General features: G+C 30.1%; 1 protein-coding gene and 1 long non-coding RNA gene across 2 annotated transcripts in view; one reads left to right on the forward strand and one right to left on the reverse strand.

Moving 5' to 3' along the window:
* Positions 1-22,168, reverse strand: part of LOC105679293 (hydrocephalus-inducing protein homolog) — a 74,422-nt gene that overhangs the window by 38,214 nt on the left and 14,040 nt on the right. Inside the window, exons 26-33 of the mRNA XM_067347796.1 lie at positions 19,753-19,889; positions 19,285-19,539; positions 18,787-19,090; positions 18,430-18,690; positions 17,331-17,652; positions 16,783-17,064; positions 15,508-15,752; positions 11,602-11,898 (exon numbers count right to left, since the gene is read on the reverse strand). Coding sequence (XP_067203897.1) covers positions 11,602-11,898; positions 15,508-15,752; positions 16,783-17,064; positions 17,331-17,652; positions 18,430-18,690; positions 18,787-19,090; positions 19,285-19,539; positions 19,753-19,889 — 2,103 coding nt within the window. The remainder of the gene's footprint in view (positions 1-11,601; positions 11,899-15,507; positions 15,753-16,782; positions 17,065-17,330; positions 17,653-18,429; positions 18,691-18,786; positions 19,091-19,284; positions 19,540-19,752; positions 19,890-22,168) is intronic.
* On the forward strand, positions 1,004-4,406 carry LOC136997266 (uncharacterized). The gene is made up of 2 exons (XR_010888075.1): positions 1,004-3,398; positions 3,703-4,406. It is a non-coding gene; the product is annotated as an uncharacterized lncRNA (long non-coding RNA).

The raw sequence follows: 22,168 nt of genomic DNA on the forward strand, positions 1-22,168 counted from the left end.
AAGTTTATTCAATATTATCCTTAATAGTTTTGCTAATAATATTCAGCACTATTAGAGACGAAAATACTGCTGAGTTGAAAACTGCAGTTTTCATATAGTTTTCCAATAGATTTTTAATAGTGATCCTATAGTTTTTCAATAGTGTTCCTATGGTTTTTCAATACTTCTTAATAGTTTTCTCAATAGTTTTTTAATAGTTTTTTTAAATAGTTTCCTGTAGTTTTTTTTCGTACGGGCTGACTTTCATTTCTCACATATACGCAAATAATGAGTTCTATGTGTGGTGATTACTAAACGAATATGGCGGCCCCCCCCCCCCCCCGCCGCAAACGTGCTCTCCCGGTACAGCTTGTGCACCGTCCCTCTATTCCTTAGTCCGTGGCTCTGACGGTAACATATATGTATAATAATGCGGCGTATAATCGAAGTACAGATTAAGCAATTTCGAACAATAAAACAGAATAATGAAAAATGTTGTTCTACATGTTTTTGCATTTCTTTGCCGTCAAAACCCACTGTGCGTGATATTAAACATCGAAAATATAATACCTACCAATTGTTATAGAGCATGTGTAAGAACATAATGAGATAATTATTCTTTCTCAATATTAAAAATGCGATCATCAATTATTTATTATATGATAAGTGTTATGATATTTCGAGAATTGCGGTTAAATTGGCTGCGCATGTATCGCAGCCAAACGCAGATTGTGATTGTATTAGCAGTGGCATATCAAGTAGATTAACACACTATCATTTATCGTCTTTATTACGATCTACGATAATAAATAATAATATTTTTTAAATATTTTATTTACGATATTAATAGACACATTGCGGAATATAGTATTATATTATGACAATTGCTGTTTCTTGCATTTATTTATTGCGTTTGTTTTGATTTCTATAGTGAACTCAGGTCATTACGATAATCACTTCATCGCCTCGCATCGAACAATTGTCCAAAGTGAATCGTGCGTAAATTAATATCGAATAAAATGTTATGCGGTTCAATTATGGTACGACAATATTCAGCAATCAGTATCAACAATTGATATTACGATATGTGATAATAATTTACTAACAATATTATCAATAAATTTAATAACGATTGCAATTCATGTAACATTTCATGCCGCAATAATTTGGTTATAGAACATTGAAAATTGAATCATGTATTACACCGCATGTAAAAAAACACTGTATGCGAATATACACCATGTTAAGTTCAATATTTATCCAAATAGTGTTACGCACGTACATGAATGCTAGAAATTTCGTGAAATTTACTTAAAGTATGTGATAGTGTCTGTTACGTCTTGATAGGATTTTACGTTTCTTTTCTTTCCCGCAAGTTTATATTTCGTTAGAAACGAAACCGTATTTGGCAAACGCGAGAAGTAATAAATTTTAAATTGTTTGCATGATACTAACCCGGTAAAAAATTTCTCATACATAATTAGACAAAAATAGTACATATCTAATTATACAAAATTATATACCGAATTTGTCCATACATAAATAGATACACCTATATATAAATGAATATGAATATATATATTTATATATGATTATATAAAGGTGTGTATGAGTAAATATACATTTTCTTGTTTTATTTTGTTGTGTTTTTATTGCGCAAACATAAAGTACATAATCATACATACATCACATCATATATATATATATATACTCATACAGTACACAAAGATTGCATACACATTGCATCAATCTTTCATCGCAATGTTGCAATATTGCAAATTCACTGCAAAATGTTGTTGCATCATTGCTGTGGGATTGCAGCAACGTTAAAATGTCCGCTTTTAGGAAGATTGTAACGAAAGATTACAGTAATATTGCAATGTAATGAATTTGCAATAATGCATTGTTATTGCAATCTTAGAATAATGTTGCATATATTTTTATTTATTCGGACATTTATCTGTCCAATTTTTGAACAATCAGTTCAATATCTGAATTCCCTGTGTTGAGGTCGTATCAGAAAAATTAAACTGATAAAAATAATTACTATGTCTTTAATCTTACTAGCCACTCTTTGCAAGTTTCATATAATCATCATGACTAAAACTTAAATACGAGATAGATTTTGCAACGCGCGTCGCATAGCGGTAAACGAACGAACTAGCAATTACCGAATATTGCTATTGCAATGTTACTGGAATGTTGCTGTCACATTTTCATGAAATATTACAATTACAGGTTGCAATAATGTCTCAACTATATTACATTGCAACTTGCAAGATTGTAACATTGCTGCAATGTAATTGCAATGTTCTGTGCTGTATGGGCAGTAAGAGTGACTTGATGAGGTCCTTTCTTAAAAATCTCTTCTTTAAATACCCCAAGCACTAATTTTCGAACTATTTGTATCATTCATAAAATGTATTTATATCTCATGTTATTTATTTTTCTCATATTATTTAGAAATACAATAAATAACATATATTTCTTATAAATGTAAAATAGTGTTTTTTTATTTTATTTTGTTTATATTCCTCTCTTGCATGCACGCGCGCGATGAGAAAAAGGTATAGAAACTTTTAGAAAAGTAAAATATTTTTAAATCAAGGCATTAAGTGAAATTAAGGAAAAAGTGACACAATTAGCCAGAATTTCTCGTTTATACAAAATCATATACAATTGCGTATGACTATATCTGAAATTTGTTTCTTACTTATATATGTTTATACATGATGCAAGACTTATACATAATCATATATTAGACTAACAGAGATTCATATATAATTATATATAAAATATTGTGGACATTATATATAAGTATGTATAAAAAGTATTTACATGTAATTCTATACTGCAGTCGCTCCATTTATATATATATATATATAACGTTTTATATTTCGTCATGTATAATTATACATATTTTTACACAATTATGTAAAATATTGTATAACTCTATTAAATGCTACATGATTATATATGAGAAATTTTTTACCGGGAATACAGCTCATAACGAAGCTTCTCCAAACTAAATTCTTTCACGCTGCCTCTGATACTCTCTAAATTTCTTGGAGTGAAAACGTACTCGAAAAATTGAGTGACTGGTCGTGTCACTCGAGTTAGAGTGACTTTTCATTCATACGGAGTTAATTCTCTCTCTTTTTGTTTTAAAGTGAATTTTTCACTCTGCAAAGTAGAGTGATTATGTGTACTTTATTTTGTAGAGTGAATATTTTCACTCTATGCAGTGTGGAGTGAATATTTCATTCACATGAAGAGTGAATGATCACTGCGTCTTATTATCTCTTGTTCTCGTCTCATTGTTACACGTATTTAGTGCAAGACATCGTGGATATAAATAAGAATATCTATAAAGAATACATGTAGATAGACATATAAAAATGTCAACGTTTCTTCCAGAGGTAAGTACTTATAAGACTTTATGTGTAGTTTATTTACTGATTTAATATATTATGTAAAGAATGGTGTTTAGGTTAAATTGTTTTTCTAGGTTAGGTTACAAAAAAAGTAAATCGAGATCTCACAGCATGTGATTTGCCGTGCTACGTAGCTTCGTCATAAATTCGGTTTGCATATCGATAAACAAGTAGTACAATGAGAAGTAACTTATATAATGACTTGTAGTTTATTAAATCAACATGTGCTGTAAAATCTCGGTTATAGTTAAGTCTGCTGAAATAATATTAAATTTTTTTCTTTTGTTAGGAGACGTTAAACAGTACTGAAACCTTAAATAAATTTTTATTAAGCAGTGGAATTTCGGAAGACGCCGTCAATATTTTGAAAGGTAAGATTTGCAATAAAATTAAAATTATAGTTTGGTAATGTTATAGCAGTAATATAATTGTGTATATTAATAAACATTAATAATAAATTATATTCTGACTTTTTGTGTAAACGAGTTACATATTTATTATAATTAAAATTATTAGTAAAATTATTTAATAAATATGTAGCTCGTCCACACAAAAAGTCGGAATATAATTGAGGGTGCGGATCAAAGAGAAGTTTTTTCAAAAGTCGGTCATACTTTTTATTGTAGTTTATTTGTTAATAGTAATAAAAGTGTATATGTCGTTCAATTAAAGTATTTGTTATTTTTATCACACTTTTTGTGTCACTTCAGGTTTTTTTTTAATTCCATGTTTGTAAAATTATTCACTTTAATTTTTAGGTAAAACTTATAAAAAATATGACAAACTTTTGCAAGCTTCTAGATGAGGGAGATATTTTATCTGAGAAATAATAAATTAATTATTTTTACAGATTATCTGATGATGATGAAGAAATAATAAATAACATAAAAATAACGTCTTAATAATGTGTTTATAATATATATTACTTTGTCAATTATAGTTAATAAATATTATTTTGTCTATTTCTTATTTATATACATTGCTTAGAATTAAGACTTATTAAGAGTGAATTTGTTCACTTGTAACAATTGAGTGAAAAATTTGCTTGAAGAAAGAATGTAAATTTCACTCTTTGATCAAGTGAATTATTAACGCCGGTACGAGTAATACATTATTCTAACGTAGAGTGATACTTTACTCTACGTTAGAGTAAAACAATCACTTTTGTGAAAAGTAAATTTTTATTCTTTACGAGTGGCAGTATTTTCACTATCGCTTGGAGTGAATATCCACTCGTTTGGAGTTAGATTTCACTCTAAGAAATTTAGAGAGTAACAAAAGAATTTTTCTCACACGAGTATAAACAATTTCAGTCAGAAAAGTCGACATCGGTCAAATGTTTACCAGATCGAGTATCTTGCGCTGCGTTATCTATTATATATTGTTCAAACGCGCGTGCAATTATAAATTTGTCAACCAAATTACACTACATAAAAACTATAAGAAACCATCCTACCAGACTCACGAACCACCAATAGGATTCATAGATTTTTCTAAATGTTAGCATTTTATGCCCCACTGAGATCAAAAGAATCAATTAACTTTTCCATTAGATCAACGTCCAAAATTATTAAACAGGAATGTAGAAAAGAGGGGTAACAATTATAAAAACCCGTGTCAGCCCTTTCTGTGATCACTAGTATCGTCAGTACTCTCTCTATATATATTATCTCAGTCGAAAGTATTATTTTAAAACGAACGTGGAACATTCTATGCAATATTTTGTGCAACTTTTGGTGCAACCAATATCAATAACCCCTTGCAACAATTCTTGACTGACTTCCTGCCGATTAAACTGAGGGCTGCCACTGCCAATCTCCCGTGCCGCATTTAAACTTGAACCAGACGAAAATCATCAACCAGTAAGTCTGTTTTGAATTCAAATTCACACTCCGATTCCTTCTCAACACAGGAAATTTAGTTTTCCTTTCGTATTATAGTGAACTGTAGCGCAAACTCAGCCTCCCAACCCGCCCGCTGTGCACGCCTGACTCAATTTCGAAAAATTCAGAACATGACGAATTTCATATTTTTTGCTGGCTTAATATCGCTTGCGTCACCGTACGTGAGATTCAGGATAAACCGTCGACCTAATCGTCATTGCTATATTATTTACACGAACCACATATACACAGACAGATTCAATTCCTATTGATACGCCAAGATCCCGCTCGCAGTCCCGCTAGAACTACAGGTTTCCTCCAATAATCTTTTCTCAGCTTGTTTTTGATGTCCCTGAAATCGACCCCGATTATATCAATCTGCTTTCCCCAATCCCCTCTCTTCCTGGATCTATCCATGATATAATAAACCTTCCTCCTAACGAAATTCCTGATCTCGATTTTTACGACGCTCCTACCCGGCGACATTCTACCGTACCTCGTTCTCCCGTACCTTATTATCACCTACACTATTTTTATACATTCCCTACATAAACAACCGTTTGCCTCCCGAGGAATGAATACGAACATTCATACACCTTTATACAATATCACTAACAAAAATGTATCACATAATTGTTATATACAATATATATGTTTTACCAATTGAATTAATTAGCGTTACACTCATTATTAACGTGGAATTAACTTACACTAGTGAAGAAGTAATTCTTTAATAAACAACATTATAATGTTATAAAATTCTGTATTTTTTTTTTCTATTAATTAAAAGTAATTTAAGTTTACCTCAGAAAACTTGTTAATTTTCTTAATTTTACCTCATTTGTGTTCCTTCCTCTTAAGGGTTTGCACTGGTTCCGTCTCTGGTAATTGAGATCACTATCTCAGACCAAAAAGGGAACCATCCGAACGGCAATACTGAATAACGGAGTAAGAGCGACCTTCAATCGTTGACCTGTTTTTCAGATTCAAATAAACAAACCGTTTGGGTCACTAGGTCAGACCCTTGAAATCTGACCGGTGATACCAAGCTGTTACGACCTTCCCTTGACTTCTCCAAGTTAGAACGTAACACGTCTGGTTCGCGATATACAGTGTACGGTAAATGCGTTACGGAATACGAAAGGCATTACGACAGTACGGGACATCACGTCGACATTGCATGAAATAAGGTGCATTTTCTTTAACCACCACCAAAATAGGAGTGTCGTATAAAGTATCGCGAGATTTTCGTGTGATGTTAATTGATTATCTAGAATGCCAATTAAAATGCGCGCAATCATAATTAGTAATGACTATGTTCAGCAAAATCAGCGCTTGTTAATAAGAAAATTAGATTTGATTGGTGAAAATGTACCAATCAGATTTAATTGCTTACTTTCTTTAAAAATACTTCAGCAGAAAGCGCTGCGTTCTGCTTAAATATAATTTGAATAAAATAATACTATGTAGGTATTAAAGTGATCATGGCCAGTATATTGATAGAAGTTTATTTCTCATAATACATTAATATTTATAAATTAATATTTATATTAATATTTATAATTTAATGGTTAAACTTCTGAAATCATCTACGTTACATTGACATATCAATAAAAATACTTAGTTATTTTAAATACATATTTTTAAATAATTCTGACTCTTAATTTATTTCAATTTGCGGAAATTTGTTGAAGCAAACTAGAATTTATTTTAAAAACTGCATATACAGTGCGTGGCAAAAGTTACGGAACGGTCAATTATCTCAGAAAATATTAATTTATTGGAAAAATATTTCAAACAAAAAGAGTAGGGTTTAAAGAAATCTATTAGCTGATGATATTTATTTGATCTTGGGATGATCTTGAAAAGCTGGTCAAGGTCAACATAAAAATTTTAAACTAAAACCCCTATTTTTTATTACATATTCTTATAGCTGAAGTCGAGACCTTTCCAAAACACTATAATAAAATATTTTTTTATTAAGTACTTTTTGAGTTATAAGGCTTGAATGTTATAGTATTTTGACATAAAATACAACATATCTTGTAAAACATTCAGTTTTCGAGAATCTTAAATAAATTTAAATAAATAAACTTAAATAAATTAAATAAATAAACTTAAATAAATTTTTAAAATAAATTTGCTAATACATATTAACATAAATATTGTTTACGCAATTAAGATTTTGTTGAAAATATTATAAAAAAAAAATATTATGATACACAAAACGCAAGCTGTCAAAAATTACATTTCTTTGACATTTAATAATTTTATTGTACAAATATCTATAAGATAAAAAGAAATGTCAAAGAAATGTAATTTTTGACAGCTTGCGTTTTTTTCTTTATAATATTTTTTTCTTTATAATATTTTCAACAAAATCTTAATTGCGTAAACAATATTTATGTTAATATGTATTAGCAAATTTATTTTCCAAATATTAATACTGACAACAGGGGAACGATAGTCAATTTCGCTTTTATCACTGTACGTTGTACACACCTGCGCAAATTTCAGGCTATCTTATTCGTTAACTTTAAATGCTTCTAATTCAAAAACCATTACACCCTGAGTATTTTGGTATTAAGATTTTTTGCTCAGAATTATCTCAGAAATATACCCCTAAGCGTTGTTACGGTCTTTACGGGACACCCTGTATATATATATACATATACAATATTATATATAATACATAAATATTTTTATAAATAAAAAATTATACAAGTAAATAAAAAAAATAATGCATAATTTTTTAGAAACATGGCCGTGATCGAGGAGTAAATTTATTTCAAATATTCGTAAAAGCTATGATAGCTGACATTTTTGTAAGTGTATGTTTGTGTTTAATAATGAATTAAATATAAAATATTCAAAAAATAATATTACATATAAACACGATAAAAGTGAATTACAATAAATAATAACATTTGTAATATAGTTTGATTTAAATTATTTTAAAATAAAAGAAATAATAAAGAAATATTAGTTATTGACCTGCACATGGTATCAAAATTTGGTATTGTTGCGTTGTTATTATGGGATTATTGTTATTTTGCCCCGATTGCGCATACTGCCTACCGGACACGAGGCATTTTCCCAATCGGATATAGTCCTGATCGGACGCAGTGCCAATCGGACACATGCTCTGTGACAATTTTCTTAACCTTATAAACGTTATTTTTAATGGTAAAAGCGTAATTTCACATCATCCGGTGCTCCAGATGCAAAACGAGATTTATAATGTTATGATTCCACGTGGGTTTGCAACTTTTCGCGCGAAGCGAGGTCCACCTCACGTCACCCGGTGCTTCGGACGCGAAACGAGGTTTATAATGGTGGTTTTCCACCAAGGGAGAACACAGGCGACACAAAGTCACATAGTGTTCGTTCTAATGCTTTTCTACAACGACACAACTCGATACAATATATACACACAGCTAAAAAGGTGAGTCGAGAGATTTGTGTTCAATTCATGGCTGCCAATTATTTGACGAACATGGGGAATTTCAAGTTGTAAAAATTAAAACACTGCATGTATGTAGGTAAAGACAACAAGAAATGAAATTTTTTCTGTAATCGCAGAAAATATTCAGTGTACACTTATTTGAGTCATAAACCACTTGATTCATTCAAACTACTATTTGAAGAAGTAGAACTAATAATTAAATTAGATTTTTCTATTAATTGACAAATAAATATATTATTGTTATTTATTTAAAAAATTAGAATATTTAATTTACATTTTGTACAAAATAAAAATTAATAGAGATAATGTTTTATTTTGCTCATACTGTGTGTATTTCATAAAAATTATCAAGCACAATATTTTTGTAAATTATATTTACTATGCAATTAATACACAATTTTTAATTTCTTTGTTTATAATTTTAAAAAACTTTAAAACGATGGAATAGCAGGAGGATCTCAAGCCAAAGAAGATTGTAATTCTTGATACATTTTATTGAAACCATGTTTTAATGTTTTAATTAAGCAGTATACGTTTCGGCTAATCTTTCAGCCATCATCAGTGCTACCCTTACAAACTGTTTCTTAGAAGACAGTAAATTTAATTCGTCATTATTAATAAAAACTTTTATGAAGTGATCACGTATGTGATTGCGAGAATTACTTATTGAGATGTTGATCGAAAATCACCATGTTCTCAACTGTCAAAAGTTATTAAAAAACTTTGTTATAAAAGAGCTGTATAAAGAGGTGTAAGAATTAAGTTATACGAGAAAAATCACTATTATATAAAGCGCGAATTACTGGCTGTACTGAGAATTAAATGATGTTCCAACAAGCAGTCTTACACAACTCTCCAGTGTCTGACACTGTGTCTATTTGTGTCTCATTAGTGGAAAACTATCAATTTTACGATTCTATATGGGTTTGCATTTGTGTCTGATTGCAATTACCGTGTATCCATTTTCTACTGTGTTCGATTGGCACTGTGTCCGATCGGTCGTGTCCGATTGAAACTGTGTCCGATCAAGAAAATTCCTTGTGTTCGATGGGCAGTATGCGCAATCGTTATTACTCTCGACTCTCGATTTACTCATTATTATTATTGCATTTTGACCAGAGTTGGACATTTACCCGTAAACTATAATAGTCTACGTCTACGCGTCAACAATGTAAACTATGTGTAACTTGTCATTTTTGTCAACAATGAGTAATCTATAAAACATGGTTTGTCGAAGACTTTCTTTATATTTCGTTTTTTATGTTGCATGCTTTAAACATAACTACACAATTTTATTTTACCACGAAAAATGTCACAAAAAATCAACAAAGGATTTAGTAAACTAGATTTTACACCAGTAAAAAAAGAAAATAAATATTATAACGTAATAAAAAATGTAAATTTAATTAAAAAACAAAATGTTACTTTTATTTAAACCTATTATGTAATGTAATAAAAATATAACACGATATAATGTCATTATTGCATGTATACATGCACATACACATAACTTTTCAATTTTTAACATTATAAATATCTTATTAATTGATACTAAAATCACATACAGATATAGATACATTAACTATTTTATATAATATAAATAATTACTCTTTTATTTTTCTTTAATTTTATAAGATAATCACTCTTTTTTGCATTCTAACATTTAATTTATAAAGCTTACATAGTTTACATTGTCTATATGAAAAAAGTTCATGCAAACACCATGTAAATAATATGTAAACAATTCATGTAGGTGTAATTTTGAAATCTGCACAATGATTTTGACTGATTTTGACAGATATTTTTTTCTTTCTTATATAATTTTCAAAACTGAACATATAATAATTGTATGGTAAATAATTTATGCCATAAAATCTCTGTTGGTAATTTTTGAACATCTCTTTAAAAATATATTTTGTTGAGGAAGATGCGAATTGACGTGAAATTTAAAGAAAAATAATCAGAAACGAACAAATAGATTTTAACTCAGATGTCACGTAAGAAATCCATATATTACATTAATTTTAATTGGAAGTTAGTAATAAAATAGTTTGTTGCACCCGTGGACGTTTGATATTTTTTTCTTGTTTGAACGTAAACAACAGTTGAAATTGAATCGAATATAAAACTAACAGCGAAGCGTTTTGCGTTTTATCATCAGAGAATGTCGCGACATTTACATTATCTGTTCACGGATGCACCAATTAAAAAAAATCTTCGTGTTATTGCAAACAAATATTTAAAATCGATATCAACGGACAATCATGAAATTATTTATAATTTCTATTTTACTATTTTTATTTTTCACTTTGATTAAATAGCAGATGCACACTTTAACTGTAGTAAAAAGTAGTTAAATTATATAAAACAATAAATAAAATATAACAAATAATAAAAGAAATAATATGTAAAATAAAACAAATTAAAAAGATTAAAAATGTGGAATTTTTGTATATTACAATAAATATAAACAGTTTTTAAAAAATAATAACTTACAAAGAAAGATTTTTTATATTAAAAATATAAATTTTTTATACTAGAAAACTTAAAATCTATTAAAATTAAAATTATTAGTTATTAAAATCTATTAAAATTAAAATTATTAATTATTAAAATCTATTAAAATTAAAATTTTTAGTTATTGAAATCTATTAAAATTAAATTAATCAATTATTAAAATTAATCAAGATTAAATCTATCAATTATTAAACTATCAAAATAAAATCTATAAGTTATTTTTGATAATATAACGCTACGTATATTATGATTGTATAATAACTATCAATTTCAGTATTTAAATTCAAGGCAAATGACATAATGCATAATTGTAGTTTCCAACCTGCAACATTAGTGTGTCCTTGAAGTTGATCTCCTTAACGAAGCAAGAGTACTTCGAGAACGCTACAATTGCGTTAAGTAACACTTGGATACACTTTGTCGAACCAGGTAGAATTTCGTAGTTTGGTTCGTTAACGGGTTCAAGCGTTTTCATAGCCAATGTTTCCGCGTTTGTTGTTTGCTTCACGACGTCAGAATTCATCGCCACCCATCGCACTTCTGTTTCTCGATCGTCCCAAGACGATTCTTTCGAGGGATTGGCAAGCTCGATTGCGCAGACCGTGCAATCAAGACAAGTCTGCGAATTATATTAGAAAATAATCAATATGCAACAATACTAAATAAAACACGCAACTACTACCGTATTTAATATATAGAATCTAATTTTTGAATAAAAATTTTATCTTTATACAAAAATTTTTATGTTGTTTTTTATTAAAATAATATTTTTCAATATATAACTTAGAGGATTATGTTAATGCAATTTTAATAACTTAAAATTCTTTTAAATTTAAGGGGATCCCAAAGTGCCTGACGAACTTTGACGCGATAGCGCCATCATTTTAAAAGGAACTAAAAATGCGGCGCGCGCGGTAAGGAGAGAAAAGGAGGCGTATACCACGGAAATCGGCTAAAATGTTCAGACTAATTCCGAGCACTGATTTAAGCAATCCAGTTAATCTGATTATTTAAGAAAAACCAAGAAAACTTGTTATCAATTTATAATTATGCTACTATAACAATAAATTGTATTTTTTATTAAACGATATAATATTTTTATATTTTTTAGTGTGCAATATAAAATTATCCTCACTTTTAGTGTGCAATATAAAATTATCCTCATTGTGTGTGTGAATTTAAACCTTCCCCCCCCCCCCCCCGAAAAAAACCTAAATGCGTCATTGACAAGGTGTCAAATAAATATAAACAATGTGACAAAATAATATCAAATATTAGTTTGTCATATATTAATAATATTTAAAAAATACACATATAATATCATATATATATATATATATATATTTCATTGAAGAAAAATATATGCTTTTCTTATTTTTATCCTTGTGTAATAAATACAAAATTAACTAATTAATCAATTAAATAATATATACATATATACATATATTCAATATACAGAGTGTCCCACCAAAACTGGCCATCCCCTTTTATTTTTTAAATTAAAAGAGATAGACCATAACAAATATATATCAAATTAAATGGTTCAAATTGAACTCTATTGTGAGCATAATAGTTGCTTACAAAAGCTATTCGTGTTAACGAACAAAGAGGTATGCATAATTTTTTTTTAATAACGTGGATATTTTAATGTAAAAAAAATTGTAGCGTTGTTTGAAAAAAATACAACAATGTATGATTTAATATAAATATTTTACATATTATACGAGTTTTATATCAACTTGAAATATCGCGGGCGACGTCTACCTTTTCACTTCGGCCCTGCAATATAGCTAACTTCTGACTCGTACGTTAGAAATTGACGTCAATTGAAGTTGTAGCGCTGTTAATTATTAATTAATTATTGAAGTTTGCCACCTTGTATAGTTATCTTTATTTTGTATTTTATACGATAATGACTGAAATAATAAGTTAGAATTAAGATTTTGACCATTATTTAAGATGGACCTAACAATAAGTGTTTCTCTTTTATCTTACTATTGAGGGGATGATCTCTTCACCTACACTATGTTTTTACCACAATCTTAATGTCATTTGATGTTGAACGTTACGTCTGTTCATCTATGGATTATTTCGAAAAACTTTATTATGTTATCACACTTTTTCTGTAATTAATGCGTTGCGATTTTTTGTAATTTTTATTATTTATATTGATAAAGGCTTGATGACAAGCCAAAACGTTTATATTCTACGACAGTGCTTGGAATTAGTTGCACATTTCGGGCCGATTTCCGAGACAACGCCTCCTGTTCCCCCACTACCGCTCGGCCGCTGGCGGCCGAGCCGCCGATAGCTCTGGCGCAGGAGCGTTTTATATTAGAAATAGGCTGGATTGTTTAGGCATCTTTCGGAAAATTGTAACATTTTCTTCACTACATAAATAATATTTATTTTTATTAATACATAATATATATATATTTAATTATTAATGAAAATAAACATTATTTATGTAGCAAAGAAAATATTACTATTTTCTGAGAAGTGCCTAAACAATCCAGCCTATTTCTAATATAAAACGCTCCTGCGCCAGAGCTATCGGCGGCTCGGCCGCCAGCGGCCGAGCGGTAGTGGGGGAATAGGAGGCGTCGTCTCGGGAATCGGCCCGAAATGTGCAACTAATTCCAAGCGCTGTTCTACGATAATGTAAATTAAGTAATACACTATTACCTTTGCACGATCAACTTGCTGTGTGGCTCTTTACGCTCCTGTTTAATAATTTTGATTTTGAAATAATAAGTATTTATATAAGTACTGAAATAATAAGTAATTATTATTTCAGTCATTATATAAAATACAAAATAAAGATAACTATGTATTCAATATATGCGTACATGTATGTATTGATTAATTAATTAATTAATTAACTTATTTATTTTGTATTTATTACATAAGAATAAAAATAAGGAAAGCATATAACATTTTCTCAATTAGATGTGTAGTATTAAATATACATTTCTTAAAAATAAAATATTTTATCATATTTAATTTATATCTATTACGCACCTTGTATAAGCCTATTTCATCTCGTATGTACATCATACAACCATACAATAGAATTTCAATCGAGGAAAAATGTGTGAACTTTACAAATTATCTGATAAAACAGACCACATTGTGGATTACTAATAAAAAGAAATACGTATTTCTTAAAAATTGCCAGCCCATGTTACGTCACTTCTGGCATTATTTATTTAAAATTGTCAGTTCATGATAGATGCTCTCGATAGATCGCCTCTGACAATATTTATTACAAATTGTCAGCTGACGTTAGATCGCCTCTGACTATATGTATTAGAATTTGCCAGTTCACGGTAGATCGTCTCTGGGTTTTCTTATTTGGCAATTGTTTCAAAATCATATTGATAATAAAGACTCTCACTGGCAAATAGAAAGTAATATCAACTGACATTGACCTTTAAATTATGAAAAAGCAATAACTAACCTTTACCCAGCTTTTTTTTGTGTATGTCTTTAGGAAGGGATAAATTTTTTTATCTCATTATTTTTCTATTGCATAGCACACATTAAACATTGAATACTATATATTTTTATATATAATACACACTTAAAAGTAACTTACACTGCATAGTGTATAGGTAAAAGGTTGGAGCACTATGGAAAGTATCAATGTAACAATAGATTATGTAGACAACAGACGCGGTTCATGATGATGCCTCTCTGATATTATCAGAAAACTAATCTACTGCTATTTTTCCGTCTATTATACCGATATTGGACATACAGATTACCCAAAATTATCATTAACGTATATTTATATATATTAAATCTGTTTTGAGAGTTCCACGTCATTTTTTCATATAATCCCACATTTGCTATAGTCTTATTTTATATATATGTACAAGCTGCATAATGTATGGACAAAGAAAATGTGTGTTTTCATGAACTGACATTCTTAAGTAGGTAAAGAAAAATATAATTTATTAATTTTTTTACTTTTCTGACTTTAAATCAACCATTGCGTATGTATTTTAATTATGGATAAAGGATTTTTCATTCTATACAGCCAGAGAAAAATTTTTACTAAAACTAGAAGTCAGTAAAACAGACGACTCTGGGATCCTCTTAAAAAAAATTTCAAAAAAATATAAAACAGAAAAATAGCAATAAATGTATCTCTCATGGAATGCAAATTAAAAAAATTGATTGAAAATTTGTAGTTTGCAGAATATAAAATCGTTCATTATATTACGTCAATATAACTCGCTGACTGCGAGGAAAGAAATGTTGCAACGATTTCCTTGCAAGTCAGAGGATTGAGATGACCAACAGACGGAGTAAATATAACATTGGGATGTACACTCCATTGAAAACGTAAATAACGATTCATCGATTTATTGACAATTTTGAAGCTTTTCCTGTAGATCTTATTGACAAAGCAATATCCATAATCCAGCTTGTAGATCAATGAAACCGTAAGTAAAGTAGGTATCAAAGCTGTGAAACATATGAATTACAAAATAAAATAGGCAAAAAAAAATTAAATTATCTCTGAGGAGAAATTTAATGTACAATAAGTTATAAAGTATAATTTTGGAATATAAAATTTCTCTTAGGAAATAAAATGTAAAATCTTGGCTTCTGAAATATTAAAAATAAACAAAATATACACAATTAATATTAATTAGTAAATATTAATTTGTTAAATTTATTAAAAAATTTTTTAAAATATATATATAACTTATAGTACAAGATTTTATTTTATTTTAATATTATATATTGAGTAGCCTATATGAAAAAGTAGTTAAATCTACTTGAAATTTTTTTGTGGCTATAGCGCAAAAACTTGTATAGTTTATCAATAAGGTAGCTTAAAGATTTTTTTTAATTAAAAAAAATGTATTGCTTTAGTTAACAAAACGTGTATGATATGGCATGAGAAACACAATTTCTATTTATTACAATAGAATTCATTTAGCTGGTTTTGCAGCTGGACAAAAGGATTTAGCTGATTTTGGAACTGATGTCCTCCAATTTTATTTTAATTTAAATGAAATTTACTTTAAATTAAACATAATTTGTATGATTTGAAGCATTTTTATTACCCTAATAATATAAAAAAAATTACATACTATATTACAAAACACCACGTTTAGTTATTTATTGGAAAAATATAATGTCTTTACCTCTTTTTTTATATCAAATTTAAATAAAAGTAAAATATTAAACACAGAGAAAAAATTGTCAATATAAACTAATATAAATTAATATAACTAATATAAACTACATTTGCAACAGTAAACAATGGGGATTTAACTACTTTTGCAACTATACTCACTTTTCTCCCTTGATTTCATAGGATTTGTAACTGTTTTTACACATTTTTAAACGTTCAATTTGTAACCAAGGAGCTAAGGAATCTAAAGGTACCAATATCTCATTTTTTTTATATTTTTGGATTTAACTGCTTTTGCTTATGAGCTACTCATATACTTTATAATATATAATTAAAAAAAATTTAGTTTACCATCTACTGCATTATTTGATCTTGAAAGTCTCCGCGATTTAAAATCTAGTTTTTCATTGATAGAATTGGACTTTATATTTGTAAGCTCTAATCCCTTCAACACGATTAATTCTGCGTACGCTTCACCCTTTACATCGATCAACAGATTCTCGTAAGGATTATCGGCGATAAATAGCCGCACTTGACTTTCGTACTTTCCGATCGCTTGCGGCGTAAATTTTACTTCGATAGAAGTCGTCTCTTCGGGCATTAAACAAACCACGATAGATCGATCGTGTTGTACTGTAATTTCATAATTTTGTCGCATTATCAAAAAATTACTTTACTGAAAACCTTTTAAAATATATTTGTACTATAAATATTATTTTTAGAAACTGTGAATTATGTAGTTTAAAGTATATTTGAAGACTTAACATAAAAATGTTTATATCTATAATTTATAATAAAAGTGAAAAGATATAAAACAAAAATAAAGAATTTTTTTAAATAGACATTTGTTAATATTTTTAAGTTTTTAATTATTATTAAATCGAAAATTATAAACTAACTGTCTTCTCCATAGTTCCAATTTGATAAGTTTCTTGTACTATTGCACATATTGAGAGTGAAAAGAAAATTTGGATCCTCGTAAATTTCAACGATCACTTTTGCTGATATCACACCGACATTCATAAAAGTAATTTTTTTTCTATTATAATCATCTACAAGCGTACGATCAAAGTTTAAAACAGCTCGTTCTCGTTTTTCGCTTGGTGGTTCAACAATTGTAACTTCTGATACACAAGGTTGTCCTATTAATTTAATAGAAAACTTTTCGTCCTTTAAATGCGGTGGTTGTTTGACTGCTATCTCTAAGACTGCATAAAACGTCTGTAAATATAAAGCAAAAAAACTGAATTACAAATGTAACATTTAATTTATTTAAAGCCAAATAAGTGAAATGAGTATGGATTATCACGGATATTTGAGAAGTTTAAGAGATATTTTTGTTTGTTTATAAATGTACTATATTTATAGCTTAAATTTATATTATTTTTAGTATTAAAATATATTATATCTGGACAAAATTAACGTACCATGTTATTGAATAACAAAAGTTTAAACTTTGAATTAATAAATAAATTGTATATCATATATGAAAAAAACTAGGTGGAAAAAACCCGAGAGTTTAGAAAAGATTTATTGAGAGAAAACAATGAAAATGACAATTAGTCAAGTAAAAACATCATTAATGATCAAACCACGAAAAATTAAGAAAATAAAATTAAAAAAGAAACGCTTGCACAGAGTTGGTTTCTATCTGTAGAAGATCCTTGAATGCACTTTTTTATCGGGATAATATTTTGGAGGAACATGTCATGTCATTTGCTCCATTTGTGAGTGACAATTTCATCCTTATGCGGGATAACGCGCGGCCTCCCGCTGCCACATTTGTATTAGAGTACCACAATATTTTCATATTTTTATATGATACACAATTCATTCCAATTCGAAGTTTAAACTTTTGTTATTCAACATGGTGCATTAATTTTGTCTAGGAGTGTATAATCTTTTTTTAATATTATTTATTACATAAATTTTTTATGTACTTGTAATAATGCCATCATATTGTTCTCGACATTTTGGCTTTAAATAAAGAAATGTTACCTTTAGAAACGTCGGATTGAAGGAAATTGCAAATTTTTTATGACTCATTGGCGGAATACATTCTCTCTCGGGTGTTAGAACAAAGACGTCTCGGTTAACGGTTTCCAGTGTAAATAATTCTGCGAGTAAGATCAATTCTACATCGGCGCGTATTACGTTTCGATTGTAAAGCACAAGATATGCCGTATGAGTATGAGATACGCAGATATAACGAAAGTATAAGCATTTCTCTTGACGCGCGAATATGGTGTGTGCTCCAATCTGATACAATAAAAAAAATCTCTTAGCTTTATCTTAGCTTTATCTTAATTCCACTATAAATATAAACTATATATGACAGAATATAAAATTAGGTACCTCTTTCGGGCAAATAAAGTTTTCAATATTATCCACAATGTAATTTTCATGAAACATAGCGTCAAGATCTTGAAAATCGATACTGGGTATGCAGGATTTAACGACTAATTTTATTAATTTGCCATTTCTGTCTTCGGGAATGCTATCTGGTACAAGAATCATTACTTCTTCCTCTTGAGAGCCCACAAATTCCGGATAGCACTTGATTATTACGGTATCGATTTCTCCTGGCTGAACACTCCCCTCAGTTTTCGTTACAGTAAAAGGACCAATTTGTAAGGTAGCTATCAATTCTGGTGTTTTTCTACAAAAACAATTAAAAATTTTCATATCAAAGCAAGCTGTACGTGTTAATATACTGAAATTATTCTTTAAAATATTAAGTTTAATTCAAATTAATGAAATATCACGTTACTTTATCTAAGTCAATTGCTATGTATTAATATATATATGTGTATATTATAAAATTATTAAGTACAAAAACTTTTTAGACTTTACTCGGCACTTGATCTTTCGATTTGTGATTTGTTCCTTTTTGTTAACGCATCTGCCGTTTTATCAAGACTTTTTTTGTTTACATCTTCTAGCTTAACTTGTGCCATGTAGATAACAAATGGATGTTTGACAAAACTTGTTGTAATGAAATATTGCAGTGGAAATTGACCAATATTTTCTACATTAAGATATATTGTCTTTTCAGTGCATATTCCAAGCGAGCCAAAATTAATTTTAGGATATGGATGAACACGAAATCTATATATGAAAAGAAATAATTAATACAATATGAATTTGAAAATCAAGAAGAAAACTTTCTTTGAAGTAGCATAATTTGAACCAATATTAATCAGATTTACCCATATAGCTAAATGTTAGCAACGTTCGTAGTTTAACAACAAATTTGATCAAATTTGCTGTCAACCTGCTAATATTGCTAACATTTTACTTACTGAATGGATAATATTTCACCTTGTATAATATGCAATTAGGGAAACTGTTAAAGGAAATTCTGCAACTATGGCAGTTTGTTTGTTCATATCAAAAAGATGGCATCGGAGTATTGGACACTCTTTTAAATTAATTTCGTTTTTTGGTATGAAAGTTACCTACAAATAAAAGTTCATTTTAGCTAAATTAAAAGTTATTTGTATTCGTATTTGTATCCTATCCATCTTTACTTTTATGTAGTAGTAGTAGTTTAACCTTATTGTTTTTAACCTTATTGTTCCTTTAAGGGTTGTAATTCTATACATCATCCTAACATCTAATCTTATTCTAACTTACTCTAACCTTAACCGATCTTACTATTAATTTGCTGGGGTGAACCCATGTTACTAATATAGTAACCTGTATCCACCTCAACATCCGCTCTACGTATACACACAAACACACGTGACATTTGGCGACTTCCAACAAATGCCAACGAGAATCACACAACTGTGCCGACACGTTGTTAATGAAAGTCACAGACTACCTGTGCAGAAGGTGAATCTCTCTCTCTCTCTCTCTCTCTCTCTCTCTCTCTCTCTCTCTCTCTCTCTCTCTCTCTCTCTCTCTCTCTCTCTCTCTCTCTCTCTCTCTCTCTCTCTCTCTCTCTCTCTCTCTCTCTCTCTCTCTCTCTCTCTCTCTCTCTCTCTCTCTCTCTCTCTCTCTCTCTCTCTCTCTCTCTCTCTCTCTCTCTCTCTCTCTCTCTCTCTCTCTCTCTCTCTCTCTCTCTCTCTCTCTCTCTCTCTCTCTCTCTCTCTCTCTCTCTCTCTCTCTCTCTCTCTCTCTCTCTCTCTCTCTCTCTCTCTCTCTCTCTCTCTCTCTCTCTCTCTCTCTCTCTCTCTCTCTCTCTCTCTCTCTCTCTCTCTCTCTCTCTCTCTCTCTCTCTCTCTCTCTCTCTCTCTCTCTCTCTCTCTCTCTCTCTCTCTCTCTCCCTCCCTCTCTCTCCCTCTCTCTCTCCCCCTCTCCCCCTCCCTCCCCCTCTCTCCCCCCCTCTCTCTCTCTCTCTCTCTCTCTCTCTCTCTCTCTCTCTCTCTCTCTCTCTCTCTCTCTCTCTCTCTCTCTCTCTCTCTCTCTCTCTCTCTCTCTCTCTCTCTCTCTCTCTCTCTCTCTCTCTCTCTCTCTCTCTCTCTCTCCCTCTCTCCCTCCCTCTCTCTCTCTCTCTCTCTCTGTCTGTCTCTCTTTTCCTCTCTCTCTCCCTCTCCCTCTCCCTCTTCCTCTCCCTCTCCCTTTTTCTCTCCCTCTCCCTCTCCCTCTCTCTCTCTCTCTCTCTCCCTCTCTCTCTCTCTCTCTCTCTCTCTCCATCTCTCTCTCTCTCTCTATCTCTCTCTCTCCATCTCTCTCTGTCTCTCTCTTTCTCTCTCTCTTCTCTCCCTCTATCATTCCCCCTCAATTTAATCCTCCCCCAGTTTAATCCTTTCTAAAATGCGTTACTTATCTCCTCATTAATAACTCTTCCTGCAACCATTATTCCTACTTCCTTCTTTACCCTCTCTTTTTCTTTCTTCCCTTTACCGATATCTTCAACGGTTGATGATCCAAATCTACTTTATTTTTCAGGGTGCCGTCACATACAGCCCGTAATCCGTAATCCGCACCGGAAGTCCGCAAAAGTTACTAGATATTTCGTCTGTAACGTTACGTGTGTTTTTATCTCCTTGTGTCCCATGGAGCCGTAAGGCGGCGTCACATAGAACCCGTAATCCGTAATCCGCACCGAAAGTCCGCAAAAGTTACTAGGGATTGCGTTCGTAACGTTACGTGTGTTTTATCTCCTTGTGTCCCATGGAGCCGTAATTCCATGAAATTTCCGTAAAAGTTACTAAAAGTTACTAGTTATTACTAGTAATGCTTTTTTTAATTTTATTTATTTAACTAAATTTGACGATTTAATTAAAATTTTTGTTAAAATTATAATATATTCTGTAGTTTTCTTATGAATAAAATACAAATAAACAATTATAATCTGTTAAATAAAAAATAGTAATACCGTTACGTGTGTATTTACGGCTCCATGGGACACAAGGAGAAAAAACACACGTAACGCTACGGACGCAATCCCTAGTAACTTTTGCGGACTTCCGGTGCGGATTACGGATTACGGGTTCTATGTGACGCCAGCCTAATTCCATGAAATTTCCGTAAAAATTACTGCAAGTTACTAGTTATTACTAGTAATGCTTTTTCTAATTTTATTTATTTAACTAAATTTGACGATTTAATTGCAACTTTTGTTAAAATCATAATATATTCTGTAGTTTTCTTATGAATAAAACACAAATAAACAATTATAATCTGTTAAATAAAAAATAGTACTACCGTTACATCTGTATTTACGGCTCCACGGGACACAAGGAGATAAAAAATACGTAACGTTACGGACGAAATACCTAGTAACTTT

This window comes from Linepithema humile, chromosome 1, assembly GCF_040581485.1.
Source record: "Linepithema humile isolate Giens D197 chromosome 1, Lhum_UNIL_v1.0, whole genome shotgun sequence".
Classification (NCBI taxonomy): domain Eukaryota; kingdom Metazoa; phylum Arthropoda; class Insecta; order Hymenoptera; family Formicidae; genus Linepithema; species Linepithema humile.